At 39.9% G+C, this 24,179-nt stretch overlaps 1 protein-coding gene across 1 annotated transcript in view; it reads right to left on the reverse strand.

The window, feature by feature from the left end:
- cdh7a (cadherin 7a) overlaps positions 1 to 24,179 on the reverse strand; it is an 81,389-nt gene that overhangs the window by 36,273 nt on the left and 20,937 nt on the right. Inside the window, exons 3-4 of the mRNA XM_031849978.1 lie at positions 11,338 to 11,632; positions 2,454 to 2,573 (exon numbers count right to left, since the gene is read on the reverse strand). Coding sequence (XP_031705838.1) covers positions 2,454 to 2,573; positions 11,338 to 11,632 — 415 coding nt within the window. The remainder of the gene's footprint in view (positions 1 to 2,453; positions 2,574 to 11,337; positions 11,633 to 24,179) is intronic.

Raw genomic sequence — 24,179 nt, forward strand, 5'->3', positions numbered from 1 at the left:
GCCATGGTCCTACAGAAAGAGTACCAAGCTGGGATTTATCTGTGAGCTTCAAGTTTTACGCTTAAAGCAACTTTGCAGTCTTGAACCTATAAAAAAAAAAACACACTTAGAAGACAGCATTTCTTTCCACACATTGGTAGCAAGTTGGGGTTCACTTGTCTTGCTCAAAGACACCTTGGAGCCACGAATCAGACCTCATTGGCCTGTGTAGCCTCTGCAGCAGGAAGCTGACAATTTGACCTATTTGTATTGTAAACTGTTAAAGCAGTTTCCACGGCCGGAAGAAGATGTCTATACCCAGCGTTAGCATTACATTTGGGCCAATACTGGGAATATGTGGCGTCTTATCAGGGGAAATTGAATGCCCCAGTGTTAATAAGACATCCTCAGAGGATTATCTTTCAGGTCATCTGCTCCAACTTTAGAACATTTGGTTTCCGTGCTTGAAAGTGGATACGATAGAGTTTTCTCAATAAAAGGGGAATGTATATTAAACAATGTAAAGAATCCTTCTCAATCATCACTTATGACCCACTAGAAGTGGGAGGAGGTATCTGGATCTGCCCTCTGCCTGTGTTTTCTGCCTGTAGCCGCTAAAGATCAAGATATTTCCTTCAGGAAACAGTAGAGACCAAATCTGTTCATTGGGACAAATACGCTGAATTTGTGGGGTCGGGCTGCTTCAGCAACATGTTCCCAGCAACGTATCAGTAAAGATGAAAGTCTTGGAAATGTTCAAAAAGAAAATGACTTTTAAATTATTTAAGATCTTACAAACTTCTCTACAAAGTAAAGTGTAGGATAGTGTGGAAAACCATCTGGCCTTATATGCTCTAATAACCACCTACTTTCTGTCTTCACTTATAAAGAAGGTCCAGATTAACCAACATCTATGGATGTTCAGCTGCTTGATCACCAGCAGAATTAGTTAAGGAACTCAGAAAAACATTAAACAAATAAGTCACACATTCCAAACCAAACTCATCTTAATGAAGGTGATCACAGCATTTTTATGACATTAATTAGCCCACAGAAGTTTTAGCTTCAAGCAGCCATGAAGAATCACTTAAAATCAAAGATTCACATCCTTTAGAGAAGCCCCAGTAGACCCGTGGGAGCTTAAAGAGTATCCATGAGGAACTTTTTTTCATTTAGGAGGGAGTAAAACATGTAAATGTTCGCCCCCAAAACACGGAAACACAGAAATGTTTCCTAATGAAAGCTTCAGCGGGAGGCTTCATTAGTCGAACGTCTCCAGAAAGTGAAAAACAACATAGAAATTCTGTGACTTCGCAGCTAAGTGTGCTGAAATCTTGATGCTCACAAGATCTTTTCCTCCTCAGACACCACATCCATTATACCGACACAGTTTGAAGTCATTTCCTTTCTTGTGATATAATCATTTTTCTCGAAAGGCTTTATTTTCTTCCGGTGGTTAGGCTCATTGAATGTTTACAGTGAACCTCACGGGTCACCGCGGAGTATTTGTTGTCGAGTCTTCCCTCATATTTCTGTGTGAAAAATAACCGACATTAATCCCTGCATTGCAGTGGCTCTCACCAGTTCATGAACTACATTCATAAAAAAATCCTGCCGCGTGTATGTGTGTTGCTCCCGAAGCGGAGGATGAAGCCTTATGGGATGGCCCATATTTTTCTGTTTTCTTTGCAAGAGTGCTTTGCATGAAGTAGCCAAAGCCTCGGCAGGGCAGTGGCTAATGAGCCAGCTATGAAGATGTAGCGAGGACTGCTGCTGCACTTCTCGGGATGAAACGCCCCACAAGTCAACAAACGACCTCACATCTTATCTTGCAATTTATTTCAGCCCTTCTTTCTCAGGGTTTGGTTTTTCACTGTTTTCCGATTGCTGATTTGGTCGTTTAGCTGCATTCTTTGAAACTCAGTGCTTGTTGACTGCAAAATGAAAGTATTAACAGTGTTTTCATTGTCCGCATCGATGCGGACAACTGTAAAAAATCCTGCAACATTAAAGATACGTACATTAATCTATCAAAGACTACAATCCAATAAAATAATTTTAAAAAATCTGAAACATGACATTCTTAATATAATTGTTTTAAATCATGGTAATCTAAGTTTTTTAAACATTAAATAATGATGACAAAATAAGCAAAAAATATAAATCATTGTTTCAAAAATAACATCCTAATCCATTATCTATAAAGCGTTTACCTAAATCTGCCAACTGTCCTCTTCATCACCCAACTGTCATTTGATTCATAAACACAAATATAGAACTTTCCTGTAAAATCAACCAAACCAAATCTACAAAAACACTTAAACTTTGTCTGATAATTCTATCAATGCAGGACCTCAGCACTCATCGCAAACAGCTGATTGAGAAAATGCGTTTTCAGGGCCATTAAATGAGTCACTGTGGCCACATCTGTGCATTAAATCACCACCATTTTGTGTGACAAGCGTTGTTCCTACCTGTCTTGGGCTCCACTGAGAAGTACGGCTGTCCGTGGATGATGCTGTAAACCACCCTGGCACTGTTCCCATATGTTGGGTCATCCGCATCTGTGGCTGCCACTTGCACTACCATGGTTCCTGTGGGGAGACAACCCTTCGTTAATTTCCAAGACAGCATCCAGAAGCCAAGTCAAACAGAGCTAAATGTGGAAACAGTCATCGTATCATCAGAGCGTGTGACCAATTCTACTTGAAAGAGAGGGGGGAAAAAAGGGAGAAAGCAATGAAAATGAAACTTCTGAGGCGGTAAATAATCTCATTTGTCATTAGTCATAACACACATTCTTTTGTTGTTTACTTTAGTTTTGTTTGGAGTTTCATTTTCATACAAATGCCGGAGTTTAAAGCACTCCTTCACCACCAAAAGATCTGACATGAGCTGTGTACTGGCTCTCGGCCTCAAACGCTGCAAAACAAATAACACTTTTGTGGGTTTTTCCGCAATCATTTGCAGGGATGCTGCAGCAGGATTAAAGTGTAACTCCGAGCCTTTGGAGATCATTTCACTGCCATTGTTTCCATTTCCCTCCCGCAGATCAGTCAGCAGCAGCTTTTCCGGTAACTTCAATCTGTTGATTTAAATACAGCAGCCAAAAGGGTTCTGGGCTCTGTTAAACTGGCACTTTACCCCCACCCAAAGAATTATTATGCATCTCATATCACACTGAGTCAAAGAGTTTGAACTTGTCCTCCAATGATGTCATGGGACGACAGTGTGTCTTTGTGTTTCACTAATAAGGGCTCAATAAAAAGATTTTATGACACACAGTTTTAGAAATTGGCACAGTTGGGAAAACGTTTTTTCCTTTCTTTTTTCCCCCTTTTTTCTTTACACTCACTGTATAATTTTCCAGTAAAAATCATTGCTAGCATGCATGCACAGATGGTAGCCCATTCAGTTACTGATTTCAGGATCCGCAAACTGCTTCTGGAGAAAGTGTTGATCTGCAGAGAGGAAAAAGTAACTAGGTAAACAAAATAAAATGTGAAAGCGAGAGCCAGGGATAGCAGTTCTGCTGCACACACATCTTCAGTGTCGTTTGTTTAGGATGCTCTGTGAAATTCTGGTGCTGGTACACAGTGCAAGGAAGATCTCCTGGATTAGATGGATGGATACGGCTCTTAGTGAAATGAAAAGGGGGGGAATTTAATTCAACCAAAACAATGCCAGTTATCGATGCAAAAAGGACATACTGAGCCTGGAATCCATACGGTATAACAGATAATCCCTTATATTACCAGAAATGAATACTTAATCTACCCATGAAAACATGGATAAAGGTATTAGGTATGGAGTGCACAGATCCTGTAATTTCTGCATTAATCTAAAAAGGTGAAAACCAAGCCCATTAAAAACCTCTTAATTTAAAAAGCCCTAAACTGACAAACTAAGTATAGTATAACGGTACAAAGGCCAGCCACTTAAGAGGCTTTCAATGGGTGATTTTGGCTGTTAGATAAAGAAACCAATTCATTAATTAGTCCAACTAATAAGTACCAATTCATGTGTTAATCAGTATTATATAATGCACACATCAGTTAGCTATACTGCTAACACAACACCATCCGCTGCCTTAAGCCCCAGTTAACGTCGGTCGGTTTGATTGACATGGAATGAGATCGTCTGAAAGAAAATATAACATTTGTACTCTGTAAAGAAATCATTGCTATACAGTTATATCCCATAAGTCTCAGCAACATATAAAAACTGACATTATACAGTGGAGCACTGCTGATAAAGTTATAAAACCCAAGATATAAAGTCTGATTTTGTTTTAGTGCCCTTTAGAGCCCCGATTCCCCAAACTTCCTCCCAGCTTACAAGAAGGAAATTTGTTTTCAAACTCAACTGTGAACTCTGCTGACAACTGACAACTGTTTCTGCGTGCAGTACAGTATTGTCCTCTCCCACTCTTCCTCCGAGGCAGAGAAGACATCAGACATGACTCCTTATGTATTTTTCTTTTTAAACATACCGGCTGAACACGGTTGACGTGACTTGAGCTGACAGCCGTGGGCTTGGAAGGTAAAGGCAGAGAAGCGTTTGAAGATTATGCTGAGAAAACATAATCAGGCGCCCAATCATTGCCAATCAATTTCAATAGGTCGGTGTTACGTACCATAACGCTATGAATTAGCCTTGTTCCCCCAACTGGGCTCATTTAATTGCTACAGATTTTTAATGCCAGAGCTTTGATATCCGTCTGATAATATATTATGATGGTTCAGAGCTATTGTTTGGTGTTAGACTGTACGTCAGCGATGGCCTTAAAGCTGACGCCTACCGAACACTTTGCAGCGGTGAAATCATCAACAAAAGCCATTGATGAAATAACCTTGAACATGAAAAAATAAAAAAACGTGCCTTTCCCAGTTTGACACATGAATAGCTGCTAGAATATTTCACTTTAATGGGTAGCTGCACATATACCGAGCTATAATATTGTAGCATCTGACAGAAAGTGCTGTCTGGCAAGTTGGTGATATTTTACTTTGACGAAAACATCCTAATAAAAATCTCACTTTCTAACATAAGGTGTTTTTTACAGAATGAAAGTGATCATGGAAATTGAAGATTAAAATCCTCCATTCTGGCCATGAAGCACAATTAACAGGCTCTGGCCTGAACAATATAATAGAAAACAGCTTGGAGAGAAGCTGGAGAAGTTATCACCAGGCCGGCTGTAGAAGGACACCTAGATTATATCATCACCTCTTAGTCATGACAACTTATATTACAGGTAGTTTAAAACACCAAGGTCAAAGGATGGCTCTATGAAAGAGAACTCGGGCGATGGGAAAAATCTCTATTACGGGTTGATAGTTAAAATCCCTTCACAGAGTGCTCTGCAGACGAAGGCTGTAAATTAAGATTCAATACGGACTCGTATGGAGCACTTTTAAAGGCTCTTCCTACAAGGTTGTCCAACAAACATCATATTCAAACATATTGTCAGAATGACAGGCAATCCCATCCGAGTGAGCTGGTTGTAAAAAACAAAAACAAAACATTTGAAATTTGAATAGATTCTTTCTGCTCCACGAGGCTGTCATCTGCTACTCAGTTTGCCCCGTCCACGTCCCTTCAATGTCCGTCCGTCTTCACTGACGTGATGGAGCTGATCTGCACATTTTTTTTTATTTATTCCCCTGCAGCTGTGCACAAAAGCAGGTTTCCTAATCAATTCCGCATCGTGGGTGAGCAACTGTCATCTGCCAGTAATGAAAATAAATGTGGCATGCTCAAACGTGAATGGGAGACAGGTATTCTTCAGCCTCTTACATAAACAGGCCGCGTCCAACTGTCAATATGCATTTCTGAGTGCACAATGTAAATGGCACGCGTCCTCAAATGAGGGGCCATCTTCTGCATATAGAAATACAAGCCTATCAATAAAGGAGAGCAAAAAAGAAATAATCTATTTTATGAATATTAAAAGATTCCGTTCATGCCGACTAATTCTACGATGCCTTCATGAGTATTCAAAGATGCCACCGTTGATTAAGTTGATTGTATTTGTGCACATTCACATCTGCTCCCCGTTGCTTCAGATGAACAGGGTTTAGAGTTCAATTCGATTATATTTGCAACTGCCAAGTGTGTTTTAACATCCAAGGTATACACTCTGTGGCCACTTTATTAGGTACACGTGTACAATCTAATGCAATCAAATACAATCAAATACAACTGTTCTGCCATAAAGTCCACTTTTATGACACCTATAATGTTCAATTCAATGGCAAAAGGAAAATAAAAGAGAAATTGAACCAACCTTCAATATAATGTGGCCAAGTACACCCTGAGGTGGAAGAAGTAGTCAGATCCTTTATTGTAGTAAACGTATCAAGACTGCTCTGTGAAAATACTCCACTACAAGTAAAAGTCCTGCGTTCTAAACCTTGCAAGTATTATCAGCAAAATACACGAAACATATGAAAAGTAAAAGCTGTAATTGTGCAATAAAATGTTCCCTGGCATGGTTTTCACAGGACAGGAAGGGTTTGGATAAGTAACTAAAGCTGAGACACAAATGTAGTCGAGAAAAAAGTACAATATTTACCTCTGAGATGTGGTCCAGTAGAAGTATAAAGTAGGATAAAAGGTACCAGGCCCCTAAATTTGTAATTAGGTGCAGTACAGTAAATGAACTTAGTTACAACACCACATTTAACTAGGATCTCAGTAATAAACACGATGTAAAAATAGAAGTTGTATTGGACTGCAGGTGCACATAATAAAGCCGCCACTCAGTGTATATTAGGAACACACAATGCAAAAAGGAATCAACATGAAAACTTAACAATTTGGGTCAACTTTCCCTAAACCGGAACCCCTTTTTCACTACCATTATTAAAACGACTGTCCCATCTTTGATCTCCGCTCTCATGAATCAGACAGGAACCCTGACAGCTGGATATAGGACTGGTGAGTAGTAAATTCAAGAGCTGTGTGGCCTTGGGTTGACATTACATCCTCTATGCCTGTAATGAGCCCTCAAACTGCTCCTATGGCCCCTTCGCTTTGCAGTATGGGGAGAGAGCCAAGCCTCGCGACTGTCACACCTCCAACTGTCCTCAAGCCCTCTTGTCTTTTATTTGACACCCCCGCCCGTGATTAAGACAAAAGCCTTTGGAGATCCCCGGGCCAAAAGGTCTCCGTGTGTATGGACGAGCGCTGCCTCTAATTACTTTAATTAATTAAATTCATGATTTTCTCTAAATTGAAGTCATTCATCAGCGGTGCAGAGCTGTGAACATTAATGATTTAAAGACATCTATAAAGGAATTATTGAGGACAGGAGGTGCATGCTCTTTGCTGCATTGATGATTGCTATGTGAGCAGATATTTACAAAGGGAGGCGGTGCAATTGTTCGCTCAACTTGCGATGAAGACCTTCACAGGAGCTGGCAGAGTAAATAAAGTGGCGAGGGTGACCCTGCGTCTCGGCGCTCATGGTGCGAACACAGTCCTCCTCTGTGGTTGATGTACCGAGGCGCTGTGTTATCTCGGGTTGGACACGAGACTCCGAGCCCTTGTACTCTAATCCTCTGGTTCCTTAAGCCGGAGCTCTGTACCCCCCCGTTGACAGTCGGCTGTGTAATCCTTCAGAGATCTCCCTGCCTGTGTAGTAAGCAAAGCACTGCTTCCCTTGGAACGACTCCCACTGCCACCGTGTGCCTGCCCAAATGTTCATTTTCTCTTTGAAGGTTGCAAGAAAGCCATAACACCTTTTGTTTTCACTCATTTCCATCTGTATGGTTGCAAAGCGCCGATGTGCAGAATGACCTTTTTAGTTCATTGTGTTTATTGGTGTGCAGAAGTGCAGTGTGCTTTAATCTACCATGCTGGTAAAACCATGAAATTTAATGAATAATTGTTATATTGACATGCATGTGAAAGGGGTCGTGCTTGGTGATTAACCTGCAAGAAGTTCTCCTCTGCAGCTTCCCTCAGTGTTACAGAGCTTTATGGCGTCTTTCATTGTTTTTATTTTACTGGCCCGCAACTTTACTGTTGTGCTTCACTCTCACTGATTTTAAAGGGTTGCTCCCAGCTGCTGTTTTCAGCAAAAATAACATCTAAAAAACCTACTGTACACTACCTGCTCAGCAGCAACCCGCAGACAGACACGGTTAGCGACTAGCTGGTAAATATCAGTGGAGCATTTAGCAGCTAAAGAGACCACAAACAGAGCTACGGTAAAAGAGAGTAAATATTGGACAAACACTTGTCAGGTGTACAGAAATACAACTCAAAGTGAAAAGCTAATGTTGCTCCGTGTTCGCAAGTAGTTGCTAACACTTCTGACATCAACTTAAAAGGTGATAGTATGTCAGTGTTGTTTTCACAGCTTGTAAGTTTTGCCTAAGGTGTGCTAAGAAAATCGAATTAATCATTATTGAAAGTTTAAAAGCAATTGAACACCCGGTTTAGCTCAAACAAGCTCTCTTTATTTATTCAAAGAAATGCATTAAAATGCAAACATCACTCTCCGTGTTCCCCCAGTTTCCACAGGCCCACTAACACACTTTCATTCTCTCTTTTTAAATTACAGTAAGAGTTATGATCGTCGATACATTTTTAGAAATTTTTGATGCAACCAAAGACTATGTGGCGACATCGCAGATTTTTGGCTTGAGTGCAGAATTTCTCAATTTCTTTAGAAAAAAGGCAAAAAGAACAGCCGTTCAGTTCCCCCCAGAGACTGGTGCCAGAATATGTTGATGGTATAACAAAGTGACTGACCATGTAGTCCAAAGGTGGACAGTCTTAGACACTCTCAGACACCTGCTGCCTGTTGTGCCTTATCTCACATATTTGCACAAAGTTTTATTGTTTTATTGTATTTAATAAATGTCTACAATTAATAATAAACAAAAAAACACCTCAAAATAAAATAAATAGAATGTATTATTCACCTAAATGTTTAAAATTGTGTTTGTACATTTACAAATTTAAATGAAATGCAACATACAACATATAAGCCTTTTTTCTGTCAATTGACTCCCAAGTTCAACCCTGCCTCCATCCCACCACTCATAGCTCACTTGTGATTGGACCACAGCTCCCAGCATGCCTGGGAGCGCCTTGAGAACCCTTGGGAGGAGCTGGAGGAAGTTAAGGATGCCTGTGCTGATGTGTCTAATGGACGGATAGAAATGTATTTTTCCTGATAAGACATTATTCAGAGACATTTTTCAGCAGAGCGGTCCCTGTAAGTAGCGGGCAGTATGAACTCTGAGCCCAATTTGTGGAAAACATGCCCATAGCCTTCAAGCGTGATTCAGACCTTAAAGTTTGCTCGAGTCAGTTTTTTACACATGCGTCACTCATCAGCATTTCTAAGCCTAGAGGTCTGTGCTGGCATATGTGAGGCGATAAATATGTAAATGTGCTACATCAGGCTTACTTAAAGAAACCACAAAATAACATTTTGGCAGCATTTTATGCTCAGCACCAAACATTTCTTCTTCACCAAAAGGTAGAGTTTAACTAGCATGTATTGGTAACCTGGGAAATCCATAAGAAAGACACAACAAACCTTTAAAAATAACCCAAACAACCTTTGTTAAACTAATATGATAGGTGCTATGTTGAGTTCACTATAAAGAGCACATACACTGTATCAATATGGAGGTCACTCTCTCTGTTTCGTACACACCTGCTAAGCTGAAAAGCCTCAGGATGTTGTTGTGGCTCATTTGCATTTACCAGCATTTTGAGCTGGAGCGTGACCCCGTTCTAAACCTTAGAGGAAATCTTGACCATGCAGCAAGTAGCAGTACGTTAAAGGCAGCGTCTGATACGATGGCTTCCTCCAGGACTGCATTTAAAACAGACAGATAAAAGAAATATCTGCTGTGATAAATGCTAATGTGATAAATGAAATTTGAGCTGCTGAGTCCTTACGACAGCTATATAATGTTTTTAACCGTGCTAGCAGAGTTGCTCTGTAACCGGCAATTGTGGTCGGTCGGTGCAACACTTTGATCCTGACTGAGATATGGTCACAAATATTGGATAGATTACGATGAAATGTTGTTCCGGCATTCAAGGAACAAGGATAAATTATAATAACTTTGAGGTTCATTTGTTGTGACTTTGGTGATCATCTGACTTCTTTTACTTTGTAATGATAGTATCAATGGATGAAGACCTACCCATTACAGGAACAGTGTTGCTGCTTCAATTCATTGTTGTCTGTCTTGATTGCCAGGTAATGTGGTGGTTCACTTTTACACTGATCTCTACGCTTTAGCTTCCGTCTTTATCTCTTTAACCTGTTTTCACTGCTCAATCAGTTTGACATCCTGGATATATCCTTCAGGCGCATATTGTACACCCATCTGTCTGAAATAGTTTTTTCGAAAAAATTGATAATATTTATTCAGGGAGTGAGAGCAGTTCTTGCCAGTATGGGCTCCGAGGTAGCTCTGACAGTTTGATGGAGTAGCAGCGGGGGGCGGGGCTTAGGGAAGGGTGAATTGGAACGATGCTGAATAGAAGGTAGATAAAAAATGTCTGATAGCTAAATGCAAGTAATTTCAAGTGTTGCTTATTACATATTTTTGTCTGTATCAATTCAATAAATCAAATGGAACTGATAAATAATATTGTTAAATATTTAAAGATCTAGCCCACTGCTTTTTATTTATACGTACATAACAGAAATCATGGAGCTGCTTTCAGCCACTGCTCTAAAAAAGCTATCTGTTCATCATTGCTTGTAATTAGATTTTGCCAGCTTCAAATACTGATTTGGTTTTTCCTTCTATTATTTTACTTTCAATATCTTTTGTGGAGCTCTTTGAATTTCTAAATGTGCCACATGAATGAATTACCTTGGTACAAACAGTACGGTGTTTGCACAACAACACACTTTCAAAAACTCAACTGAAGGTTTTTTAAAAGCTCAAAGACCTCAAGAGGTGAAAAGTACTACTTAGTGCTTATTTATCAGCATACAGAATTAGTGAAAAGAACAAAGAAGACAATAAACCTGCATCCTCTAGATGCCGAAATCCAAGTAGTTGAACCTGGACCTCCATTGATGTTGAGCTCAATTCATGCACAAGAACATGCTCATGCAGTTTAAATTTGGCCCAATGTGATTAGTGCATATTGAGTGTTACAAAGCGAACACGCTGGATTCAAATTAATATTGCAAACTTCCCGATTCCCCCCATGACCTAAAGACTGAGAGAGATGAAGACAAATTCAGCGAGGTGGAAAATTATCAAGCGAGGGCGAGTCAAAGAGAACGTGAAAGTAAATGAATGGAGAAGGGGAAGATATACAAGAGGGAACGATATGGGATTATATCTAAGCCTAATGGCTTACCTAAGGGTGACATCTCTGGAACTCCTGCCAAGTACGGTCCATCTAGAAACTTTGGCTCGTTATCGTTGATGTCCTGGACCTTGACCACGAATTCAGACCTGGGCTCCACGGGCATATTGGTGATTCGGTCCACAGCTTGAGCTTGGAGGGTGTAGTAGGCCTGTGCCTCCCGATCAAGGCGCTTGGTGGCGTGGATGTCCCCTGTGTTCTCATCAATGGTGAAGATGGAGCTGGAGCCTTCCCCAGTTAACACATACTTCACCTTGAAGTCCCCTTTGTCCACATCTGAGTGTAGCTGAAGGGACAAAAGAACATCAGATTAATGCGACCATACAAGGAATCTACTGGAGAAAAATTAGAATTTGAACTTGAATGTATTTTAGAACATTGCATATCACTTATTTTATTTAATGCAATGTATAAATATCTCATTAAGTTTTACTAAAATATGTAAATCTTGTTTAAAATATTCATTTACACCATGTGAACTTCACTGCTATGTACAGCAAGCACACACACACACACACACACACACACACACACACACACACACACACACACACACACAATACAAGGAAATACACATCATGTTTATTGGACAAGCATCTGAATCAGATCAAAGCGTGCCGCATTTATGCATGAATTCATTTTGCTACAAAATAACGGAATTAAATGAAAATGGTGCCACTTACTGCAATGCCACTGGGACTTGCTTACTAATGTAATAGTCATTACAGATGATCAAACTAGCAGTTTTCCAATAAAACCTCCAGAAATAACAAATGATGATTCGCCAAATGCATCTCAATAGCATCTTTCTGTCCAGAAACCTGTAATTTGGAACTTCTAGATACAATATTTCCTTGGGAAACACGTCAAAAACATTTTGCCAAAGATTTAATGTAAAGCTTTTATAAAAGGTGCACTTGGAAGAGACCCTATATTGACCCTGTCTTTGGCATATTTACTTAAATTACACTGACGTCGATACTTCCTTTTCGCCCATAGATTCAAAAAGCCTTTTACACAGCAGTGAATGAAGTCTCAGTGTTGCATGTTGTGCTTCTTTTCATTCATTTTCTGCCCTTTGGAATAAAAGGTGCACAGATGGTTTGGTAGACCCAAATGTTCTCTTGTGCAATTTCTCAAATGACGTACCTTTTTGACATAACAACATCTGATGATTAAAGTTGAGATATTTTCAACAGTTCCCTTTTGTGTCCATCAAGCAAAAAATGATTCTACAGGTTTTTGCCCCCTGATAATCAAAAGCAAGAGCTGACACACTATCAGTTCAGTCCTTTTTAACGGCCACATTAAACACCCTTTGTCTGAAATGATCAGCGCACCAAATAACAGTCAAATGCAAATCTTCAAATCAAATCTTTTCAGCTCAAAGCATGTGGGCTTACACTGTTAAATCTGAGCTGTGTTTCTTGGAGTAAGTCAAATATTAACAGGAATTGTTTTAATGTTTGACAAACAGACATAAAGGTCCACAGAGAAGTCAGACAAGCTACATTTGCATCATTGAACTCGGCGCACTGACAACAACCGTCTTCTTATGGCAGCGTTTTTAATCTCAGAAGAACAAGTCGTGAGTTTCAAGATGACTTTTAAGACCCCTCCTCAAAGTACGACCCCAACACATATAATCCTTGAGCAACTCTAAAGAAAGAACACTTGGAGCTTTTGGAGCATTGAAATTACCATGACAAGTAACCAGCCCTGAATAATCCTGTTTGAAGTCGGAGCTGTATGATGGCCACAGACCCCTTCAATGTCTCAACATCAAAGCGATCACAGGAGCTGCCATATAGCTTAGAGGGAGGCCATTGTTGCTGTGTAAAGATGGACAGATGGTCCATTTTCAACTGTCAGCATTTAGCAGAGTGCGTATTTATGTCTATACTCCATCACCTCCAACATGACAAAACACCTCAATTAACAGCATGCAGAGCAAGCTTTTAGTGGGGTTTTTCTCTCTCTCTCATTCTCAATAGTTGGTGTTACAAGTGTGCAGATATAAAAAAGCTTCAATTGAACCTGTAATTTCTACTACTCAACAGTGTCTTCAATCTTCCAAGTGTTTTGCATCTGACAGCTTCTAAACCTATAAAGTCAGGTAAGGACCGGTGTGAGTATATCAACCTGTCCGTTTGTTAAAGTGGCTCTTTTCAGATAATTATTTCATGATTTATGAGGAGTATCAAGTACACCAACAATGTCCACAGTGTAAAAAGCTTCTTCAGCAATTTAGTATTGCTCTTCAATTAAGTTGGAGGACACACAAGAAAGAGATTTTGAGTCCCTATTATGGGTCAAACACTACGAACACTGGAACCTCTGCTGGGATTGTAAACGCAGCTCTCACGTTGGTTCATGACAGGATATTTTGGGACAGAAACTCCCCAACATGATTTGCATTTTGCTCCACAAAAGGAAATGAAATAGAATGGTGCAACTTACTGTAATGCCACTTGATAGAAAGGATCAAAGACGCAATTTACCAACAAAACATCTGGTAATAATTAGCTCATCTTATATAAAACCCAACTTCAGCCAATGTTAAAAGCACAAAATGTGTTTGTATCAATGATTATTTGGTAAATGGCATTTTCCTACAAAGGTAAATATAAAACGATTCCTCGGGAAACATTTATCTTTAAATTTAAGGCAAAGATTTTAAAACAGGCTTCAGATTCTCAAAGCAGCACTACGAAACACTTTCAGGAAAAATACTTCTGTTGCAGTTGAGACCCGATAGCTAGTCCAGGTTATGAGATAGGACATCCTACACTACTCCCTGGCTGTGCTTCAAGATTATGTCCTTGAAAATAACAAACCCCGCCCAGGGAGACGGGTAAGGTTTAGAACGAGTACGCCGAAACATCATCATTTGGGTTCAGGAGATCTTCGCGGTATTCCTAACACTGCTTGACCCCCTGTTCAGGTCAGTAGCCAACTATCGCTGGAGAAAAATTGTCAGGGTAAAGGCCAGACTTCTACACACAGTAAAAGGTACTCAAAGGCACTTTACGTGGTAAAAACAGAAACAGTAAATGCAATAACATAAACAAGGCAGATAGACGACATTATAAACAAACAAAAACATAAAGGGTAAGGAGGTGGGCGTCGGCGGATCGGAGGTTGCGGGTGGGAGCGTGTTGGTGGAGAAGGTCCGAAAGGAAATTGTAATTTTTTAAATCATTATGATTACTTTTTTTGACCATCAAAATGGAACAGAGTATTTCCGCGTTGTTTCCAGTGAAGTAGTTGGCCTCTCTTGTTGTTTATTGTGTCGCGCAATGACAAAAGCCAATTATGAGGCATTTATTTTTACATTTACAACGCACTCCCACGGTAATATTGTTGAAACTCTTCCTTCAATTTGTCTGTAAATGTCAACATCTCATTATGGGATAAATAACAATGGTATTTTCAGGTTCGGAGCCTGCGCTGTAGGGGAGGTGGAATGATTAGGTCAACAATATATTGGTGGCACTGAAGGAGTACATGCTGAACAGTGGATACAACACCAAAGGTCTTTTATTAATGGAATCCATCAGCCCGCTTGATGGATGCTGCGTTTGGGCCGTGATGATTGCACTGCTTGTGTCCTCGAGCCTCAAGCCTGCATATGTTGCCTCTCTTACGGAGCGCGCTGTGTTTGTTCACTGTCTCCTGCTGTCAGGAGCAAACTTGAGGTAAACTGTCAAGTCGTGGAGAAAGTCAACATTTAATCTCGAGGAAGCCATCCGTGGCCGTTGATTTCCGGCAAATACCGTGGACAAAGCCGACAGGTCACAAAGCAAGCAAGCTGGGTCATAGGTCAAGCACACCATGTGGTCTTTTCAGTGGACTCTTTGCTCCGTTTCTCCTCCTCTGCCTAGCAGCGCAGCAACATGTCACCACGTATTCCATCTCTAAATCTCATCAACACTGAGGGCTGCATGAAAATGTGTGTAGGGCTTATTAGAAGTATACCCTGGTCAAATACTTCTCTCTCTCTCTCTCATTAATCTAACCCACTTTAAAAACCGTCACTGCTCATTTTCAGGTGGTATTTGAAGTTTCAACTCGTATTACTTTTACTCAGCACCATAGTTGCTTCACTTGCAAAAAAAATGCAAAGACTCCTCTGTAATTCTTTTCTCTGCTTCCCTTGAGGTGGGTGTAACACAGCATGCAGCACGGCGGTGTAGCTCAAAGGCACTCCGAGGGATTGAGAGGGAGGGGTGGAATCTGAACACGAACCCTTCTGAAATCAGTGCTGACACTTATCATCACTTTGTATGCAGGCAGTCCTCCAGGGACCAGCCTGTTAGCTTTGTGTTTGCTTGTTTACCTTGTAGCGAGGGAGAAGGGTAAAAAGGCATAAAAGAACCCATAACAACTCACAGAAGCAGGCTTGTCCTATCACTAAGCACTGCTGCACAATGTGCTCAAATTGTTCTTGCATTTGAATTTTCATTTCTGCAATTCTACGCTACATGAAAAATCATGTTGGAAAGTGTGTAATTCCATTTAGTTCCTCTTTACGCCCATTTGGCTTGGCTCTGTGCAACACAGCAAGTAGAAAAGTATAAATACATTTGAAAATACAAATGCTCAAACCCCAAGATGTATGTTTCAAGCTTTGTATTTGCACTTCCCTTGAGGAGAGTACAAATTCCCCTATTCAATGGACTGTGCACAATCCAAAATGGATACAAAAGTCCATACCTACAGGCAACCTGTGAGCAATACTGGATCCGGTACAGCGAAACAGCCTCTGCCGCTGCTCAAGAGCCCTTAATCAACAATCGCCCTCGAGATGTTTCACAGAGCAGCTCAACGTCGGGGCTTAACGGGGTCTCTACGTGCAAGGTATGTTGCACAAACAACCTAAAAATAAAATGTGAAGCATGGGCGACTGCACTCTGACATTGTTTTCCCGACGTTGCACAAGAAACCTGCACATAATCAGCCTTCCCTCAGTGTAAATCACAAACTGTATCACGTTATTATATCCAACAGAAACCATAAATTTGCCAGCGAATAAACGTCATTACGGGACTGACACAATAAAACATACATGGAGCGCACATAAAGAAGAAGAGCAGGCGGGGGTAAGAAGGGTCATTCTGCCACATAAAAGAGCCGAAAATGTAGAGTGGGGGGGGGGCGCTTCGGTGCAGCTGTTACTGACATGCTTGGTTTTTCATCTATTCACTCGGCCATGTTCTGGTGAGTAGCCATGGTGCTGTGCTCTCAGAGAGGCTCAGCCACTCAGCCTCCCCTCTTTCATTTCAAGTTGGGAGCTGGGGAATTAGCGATCGCCATGGAGAAGCTGAACTGTTAGCTGTCACACAGTGGTGTGCAGATGCATGGGATCTGTACACACATGGGCTTGTACTCATACTCCTTAAATTGAATGAATTATGTCTTTGTGTTTGACTGATAGGTCCCCTCCCCATTATCTTTCATATTCTTAATGTTAAATCTTAAAGCTTTTGACAGTGTGTGTTTGTGTGCTGGTCGTCGGATTTTATTGAGTTGCAAAGCACTTTGAGACTTTGTTTTAGAAAATTTGCATTATTGTCATATTCAATCACCTAAACACTAAAAACATACCATGATTGCTTTTACTTTTTGGATTAGTGCGATATGAAATGGAGTCTTTGATTTGAGGTGGATTCCAGCATAAAGACAGTTTATGAAAAGCATAAACCTCTTCGCAATTTGTGAAGCAATTTTAGAGATTTACTGACACACAGAATTCTCTCCAACAAAGCTTCATGTATTTTTCTGAGCAGCAGTATTGTTTTTGGACTCATTTGCAGTTAATCAGTCTATTTTCCCAGAATAAACTGTAAGGTATTTACTCTGCCAGATGAAAACCTTCTCAAGCACAAAGATATCGGATGCTGGTGGAGGGTAACATTTTCCTTTTTAGCTAAACTCCCTAAAGTATCTGAGGTTTATGTGTCATTTGAAGTGAGGCAGTCTGCCCATGCTAAGAATTACGCCGCCCTAAAGAGCAAATTAGAAGATATTTCACAACAATTGACGGTTATTTCTGCAGTTAGATGTTCCTGTCTGGAGAAGTTAAAATGTCAATTCAGTTTACACAAAGTATCGCGGCCGCAGTTGAAACATAAGTTTAAAGTAGTTAATGTGTCACAGAACAGAGCGAGCACACTTTTTAAAATGTATTACACAATTTAAAAAAGGTGAAATTCAATTTTCTGTCCCGGATAAGATAATTAGAAAGTGAATTAGGGTATACTGACCTTTCTTTAGCTCTACTCCAACATGGAACCAAAGTCTCCTGTCATTACTAGAGATAAGCAAATATTTTGCTAACCTCCATGTGTTTTTAGAATATTACACAAAATGAACAGCAATGGATAGTTAATTAAGTAGGTAATAGAGTGATCTGCATCCATTCTGATTCTGCAGTATGTGCCTGAGTTGCATTTGATGCAATATTCAAAAATGTAAAAATGTTTTCTTGTTTCCACTAACGTGTGAACAACTTAAAATGTCTTAAAACGTTAATTATTTGCCTGTGAAATATTCTACGGCGCTTGCAGTTACGGTAGAAGAACTTAAAACACTGAAAGCATTTTGAAGTGTCAGCTGTTGTTTAAGCACTGAAAGGAGTTGAGGTGTCAGTTGAACTGTTAGAAATAAAAGCAGTCAGTTTAATCACTGAGAGCATTTTCAGTTTTAAGTTGGAGACCCGGATAGCGGTTGAATAGCCTCTTGAAGTGTAAGCAATGAGAGCAGTTGAAGGTAAAGCACTAGAAAGAGGTAACAGTGTGTGCATTGCAGTGACGCTATTGAAATATAAGTAGCTGAAGTGTCACTTTAAAGAGTAAAAATATGTTGAATAGTCATCAAGAGAAACGCTAGATATTCTATTTTCTGTCCCAAATAAGCTGATTGATCAAAATGAGTGAAAAAGGCAGTTTAATAGACTGTTAAATCTACACAAACAGATGTGTGTGATGGTTTGACAGCAGGTACAAAGGAAGCGCTGATAGCTTTTTTTAGAGAATAAATATGAAAATGCAGAGAGGCAGTTTTCAGCGGGGATAAGGGACATGGGTTCACGGCTCCCTCTCTCTCCGACGAGGGCGACTGTTCACGTACGACAATCGGCTTTCAATCAAAGTCAGAAATGATTTTCTGAATTGTGACGGCCATTTATACACTTTGTCTCCATCCGACTGTCGCTGGCTGAGTCATAACACCGAAGAGATAACAGCTCCGTTTCCATGTGGCGAGAAAGAAATGGGCTTGAACAATTGTAGTCAAGATCTCAACGGCAAAACAATAGCATAGACATTTTTTTAAATCCAAGTTCTTTATTAAATGAGTCATTTATGTTTCCTTCAGCGTGTTCACATTAAATCAACATGGATGTGAATGTCAGTTACGTGTATTTACACAATGCAATGCGCTTTATATAACCCTTAAACATAATGCACTCAGAGCCGCCCGTGATGCATTCAAGAGCCTCTGTTTTGACGAACCGGAACAATCAGATCTGACAGGAAATAATGGAGCAGCCAGTGTGTCCATTTCAATTTAAGATATTCTCTCACATATCCCTCTTGAGATCCTCAATACAACTCAAATCATTAATTCTTACGAGTCAAAATGTAATTAAAAAGATCTGAAATTGAATTAGTGCAGTGTGGATATCTGAAATGTGAATCCTATCAGTATAATAAATAATACATTATAAAACATGCTTTCTGTGAAGTCATTATAGATATCTTAAAAAGATGTCTGACCAGTGGAAATCCATCAGAAGATATCTTGAGCTGCTGTTCTCACCAGCCAGAAAGCAATTGCAGCAGATAATGTTAAATTGTATTTATGTCTATTCAAAATGTATTTGTAGATGTTGTGGTCAAGTTAAGGTTAAAACTTGGAAAGGAAGCAGATATACAGGCTTTAAAAGTATAAGTCAGAAATGGAAAAATTACATTTATGATATGCAGAAGTATTAAGCAGCTGTATCAGTGCCGGTATGAATGCTGCAAATAATGAAGTATCACCAAACCTCTGTGAGCTTTGTGATTTAGGTGAAGTGGAAAGTCCCATCTTCTTTTGTACATATAAAGATTTAAGAGAATTAATGATCCATGAAATAGCTTGAAGGAACCCTGAAATAATGAATTAATTTCCATGTGTTCAAGATTTCTAACTTTGTCTCAAACAATATATTATTGAATTAGTATATATTCTAAATGTTCCAGTACTTCAATGTAAATGTTTGTGTGAGTGATTTATGACGTTTGTTGTGCTCAATGAATTGAAAGAGTCTCTTCTGTAATCTGCTCCTGGTTTTTATAAATGTACTGTGAGAAACATTGCATAGTATGTATGACACAATGATAAAAAATATAATTCATCTTTGATTAATTAATTTATTTTAAAGGCTACACATGCTGCATATGCAGGCAGAAACACATGAACAACTACCTGTTTAACAGCGAGAGATGCAGCATCTATCACGTTAAAGCTGACTATCTGCCCAACATGAGCTCTTAAATACTTTTCAAATGTGACAACAAAAGTTAACTTTGTTGTACTTTTGCACAACACGACGGTGTTCGATATAGCCTTTGACACACGCGTGTTAATTAAAGACATGCTGGAGAGTCAATCTGGTGCCCCGGTGCCGTGTGTGGCGTGCCAGCTTTGCCATCGTGCAGATTTGTCATCCACATCAATGAAAGTAATCAAGCTAGCAATCAGGGCAAGCTTTCACTTATTTTTTATTTTTCTGTCCGTCTATGTCTTTCTATGTATGTGTGTGTGTGTGTAGCATTCAGCTGCCCTCATCACAGAGATGCACATAAATGGAAGACAGGAATAGGCATCCTTTCAAAGTATCACAGGTGAGGGAATCAAAGCTCTTTTGTCACAATAAGGCTCCTTAGATGCTATCGGTGTGAAGACTGTTTGCTTTTTTTCATGTGCAAGTGAGTACAGGCTACAGCTGACAGCCTATTGAAGGATGAATCACAACCAGAACATGAACAGGAAGGAGGAAACCGTATTTCTATAGCAGGTGGCGTCAGTAAAAGAAAGCGTCTTTGCATGCTGGAGCTACAATACTTGTTTTTTCGCAGGTTAAAATGTAGAAAAATAACAAAACTGGATAAACAAGCAGTTAACTTGTTTACTGAAATTAACTAAATTACTGAACATAAGGTGGAAGTTTATATCAGCACCAACTACAAGATGCTAAAGAAGCAAACTGAATTTAGCACTATACCTCCATCAGCCTCTCAAAGTCTCTCTCGAGCTTCAAATATGGATGTATTGCACATGTTCTTTATCAGAATCACCTGGACTATTTGAAGATGAGTATATATTTGATACGTAGAATTCGGGTTTGTCGGAAAAAAATGTTGCAAAATACATTTTGTCCGAATTTGATCCATCTAATCTGTGACATCTGTGAGATTTTTGGTGAAAGTGACAGAAACTTTGAGGTTACGACATCCCCAGAATCAACGATAATTGGTGAAAAAGAGGTGAAAACAAACATTTTTGCCATGAAAACACACGGGGTAGAGCTACAAGCAAGCACCGTAGCTCATCAGAGCTTATGAGGTCACTGATGTGTTGATTGGCAGTGAGACGGACCAATCAGACGAATTGTGTGGACGGGACAGCCGGCGTTCTGCAGGGACTGAGAATGGAGAACTCAAGCTCAGCGTTTTAATAACTTTATTTGCAAAGTACGCTGCAATAAAACAGTAGAAGTTTTGTTTGGGTGACATTGCCGGGGGCTTATAAATGACATAGTTGCAAAACTACATGCAAAAAGTGACAAAAAGAGCTGCTAGGGATGAGAACAGGACATACAGTACAGAATAAGAGGCCACGGTGGGCTATAAATATCACTTGACATACTGTTCAACTCTGGTCCCAGACTCAAACTCTGGCTCATCCAGTGTTACAACCTTCTGAATCCACTGAAACAATGTGTTTCTACAAAATCACCACTGACAATACCCCTAAGTCGTGGATTATGGATACTTTTTGTTCATTTATCACAAATAGTATATCAACGTTATGAATTCCTACTGAAATGTACCAATCTGTGACATCTGCACAGCACTTTAATGAACGTATCTGCTTTCAAATGTGCTAGGATAATATATTTCATTTGTGTTTCAACAGGATTTAAAAATGTCACTATTATAAAAGGAGTCCAGTTGACACAATTAAAGTAAAACACAAGTTGTTTTTCTCAACACATGGTCCTATTGAGAGCAGTTACAAAAACACAAAGACAAACCATGAATGTGTACATGTGCAGGCTTCAGTTAATGCATTGCGTCTCTTTTTGTCCCTGCCTCGCTATAAACAGACTGCAACGTTATTTACGTTGCTATGTCACATTGATTGATTTTAGCCTGAGCAAATAAAGTGCCGCACTTTAGCCTTCAAACATGACAAGTATGACAAATCCAAAGATGACATGAACAACAATGCATGTTAATGTCCGCTACAGAAATAAAAGCTAATCTCAAGTTTAAAAAAAGATTCTTTGGATCTACACGATAAACGTGAATGACCTGGTGGACACTAAAAATGGCGATTGTTGCTGAAAGGCGACAGGTTTGAGGGGTGTATGAGCCTCACGGTGATTTTGCTTTTATGATTTAGTTTGAGTACTACACTTTTAAATGTGACAGTCAGGTGATCCTTGTTTTCTTCTTGGCTCTCTAGAGAAAATATTTTCTATCGTGCAGACAATAAAAAAAAAAGGTCAAAAGATGTTCGGCAGACAAAGAATCAACACAGCTCCGCAAGGACTTCAAAACCACTACAAACTGCTCTATCATTATATTGTTATCCTATTGTGTCAGCTGCGTAAGGGGAACTTAGTCCGCTCACAAAAACCTCAGTGCACTTTGTGTGGTGACGTCTATAAAGTTAAAATGTTGTACAACTTTAGAAAGAGCACCACTCTGCTAACAAAAGTGACAGGCCTATCCAAAGTGGCTGCTTTCCATCTGTCTTGCAGCCACTCACCATTGGCTGTCATATTATAAAAAGGCCCTGGCAGTTTGTTTACACGCCTTGAAACTGGCCAAAATAGGAAGGGGTGTTTCCACTCTACCATGTAGTGGTATCCACTCTACTTCGTTTGTAAAAATGACAATAAAACAACTGCAGTTGCAAAGGCCTTGTTACCTACTTTTTGGGGATGTCTATGTGTCTTTGTGTGAAAGGTAACTGGATTTGCTCATTTAAACCCGTCCAGGCGGTTTGAGTTCAAACGGCGCTCATGAGTCGTCAAAGTCAGGTTTATTAAACTGTGAAGTGGTGTGCAACCGCCTGGGAAGGGATTTCAGGCCAGCACTTCAAGCTGTTAATCACAGATCTGTCCGTCACATCACACAGAAATATCAGCACGCATCGGATGAATCGCCAAGAAAGTTGTCATGGCTGTAGAGTCTTAGTCCATCGCAAATTAAGTGTTCTTCAGTGTCAAAGTAACCCTGTGATAGTTATCTGTCCATGCACAGGTACATTTAAAAAAGAGAAGTGTTAATAGCTATTTCTGCATGACTTTTAATGCCAAATTGTCAACAAATATAAGCTTAAAGAATGGGGCTCAAGTTGTAACTCAGAACACGGTTATCCCCCATATCAACAAAAATAAACATACTTAGTCAATGAATTGTCTGATGGCATTAGCATCGTCATCGTGAGCACGTCAGCATGCACACTGTGCTTTAAGCATTCACAAAGCTGCTAGCATGGCTATAGAATATTTTTTTCTTGTTAAGATGTAGAGAGCAACGCCCTTACTATTCATGTATTCATCAGTTCCCATTCTTATAATGCACCCTATGTGTCCCATTGTGCCAATAACGTCAATCAAACCACATTGTGTGGCAGCGTTTTGTCTATGACAATGTATGTGCATGCTCTATGGAGCACAGTCAACAGATATCCAGCTGTGGAAAATAAAATATAAAAACACGTGTGTCCCTGTGTTCATGCACCTTCAAAAAAAAAAATACCATCGACAAAATAAGAAAAATTCATATAACAGTAAAATATCACATATGGTATTCTGGGTAACTGGGAACCATAAATTCCTCTACTTCTCGCGTGTTCTTCGGTGATTCTGACAAATACTGTTTTCACGCCATTCATTTTTTTTATTTTATGCTTCGGGAAGCATAATTGCCATTGTTTGTTTACTTTAGTTATTCACACGCACTCAAGCTCTCCGCAGCAAACAGGTTTGGATGGTGTTTGACACACATTATTTTGATTAAAAACCTGTTCAGCGAAGAGTACTCATCGCTGCGAGCACTCGGAGGTGACCGCCTGGTGACAGTGACATCAATAATCTCTTCTCAGGCAACAGTCACCTACAATACACGGATGAAGATGACCGACAAGGACAATGGACAATCCAAATATTGGAGATGTGGATCAGGAGAATGATAACCACCTTATTATTACCCATAAATCAGGCTCTTTCAAGAACTGGAGACCGACATTACTTAACCATTTATGACTCCAACACACAACAACTGTTTCCCGGGGTTTAGGACATTGGCTATGTAGTCGTAAAAAAGCAAGGTTCGGGCTGGGACATTTATTGTACGTCATCTTCCATCTCTCCCCCCTCACTTCCTGTCGGCCGTCGACTCTCTAATAAAGCTGCACTTTGTAACTGGAGTGAAACAAGTCGTCACCAGTGATGGGATGGGAAGGGGAGGGGCTCAACGTTTGGATGAGTAGGGACGTGAAGTGAAAGGGCAGGCCTCCTCAGTGTTGGCAATAAATAGCGTCGGCACCAG

The sequence above is a fragment of the Anarrhichthys ocellatus genome, unplaced genomic scaffold (genome assembly GCF_004355925.1).
Source record: "Anarrhichthys ocellatus isolate YVR2014 unplaced genomic scaffold, GSC_Weel_1.0 scaffold10, whole genome shotgun sequence".
Lineage (NCBI taxonomy): Eukaryota > Metazoa > Chordata > Actinopteri > Perciformes > Anarhichadidae > Anarrhichthys > Anarrhichthys ocellatus.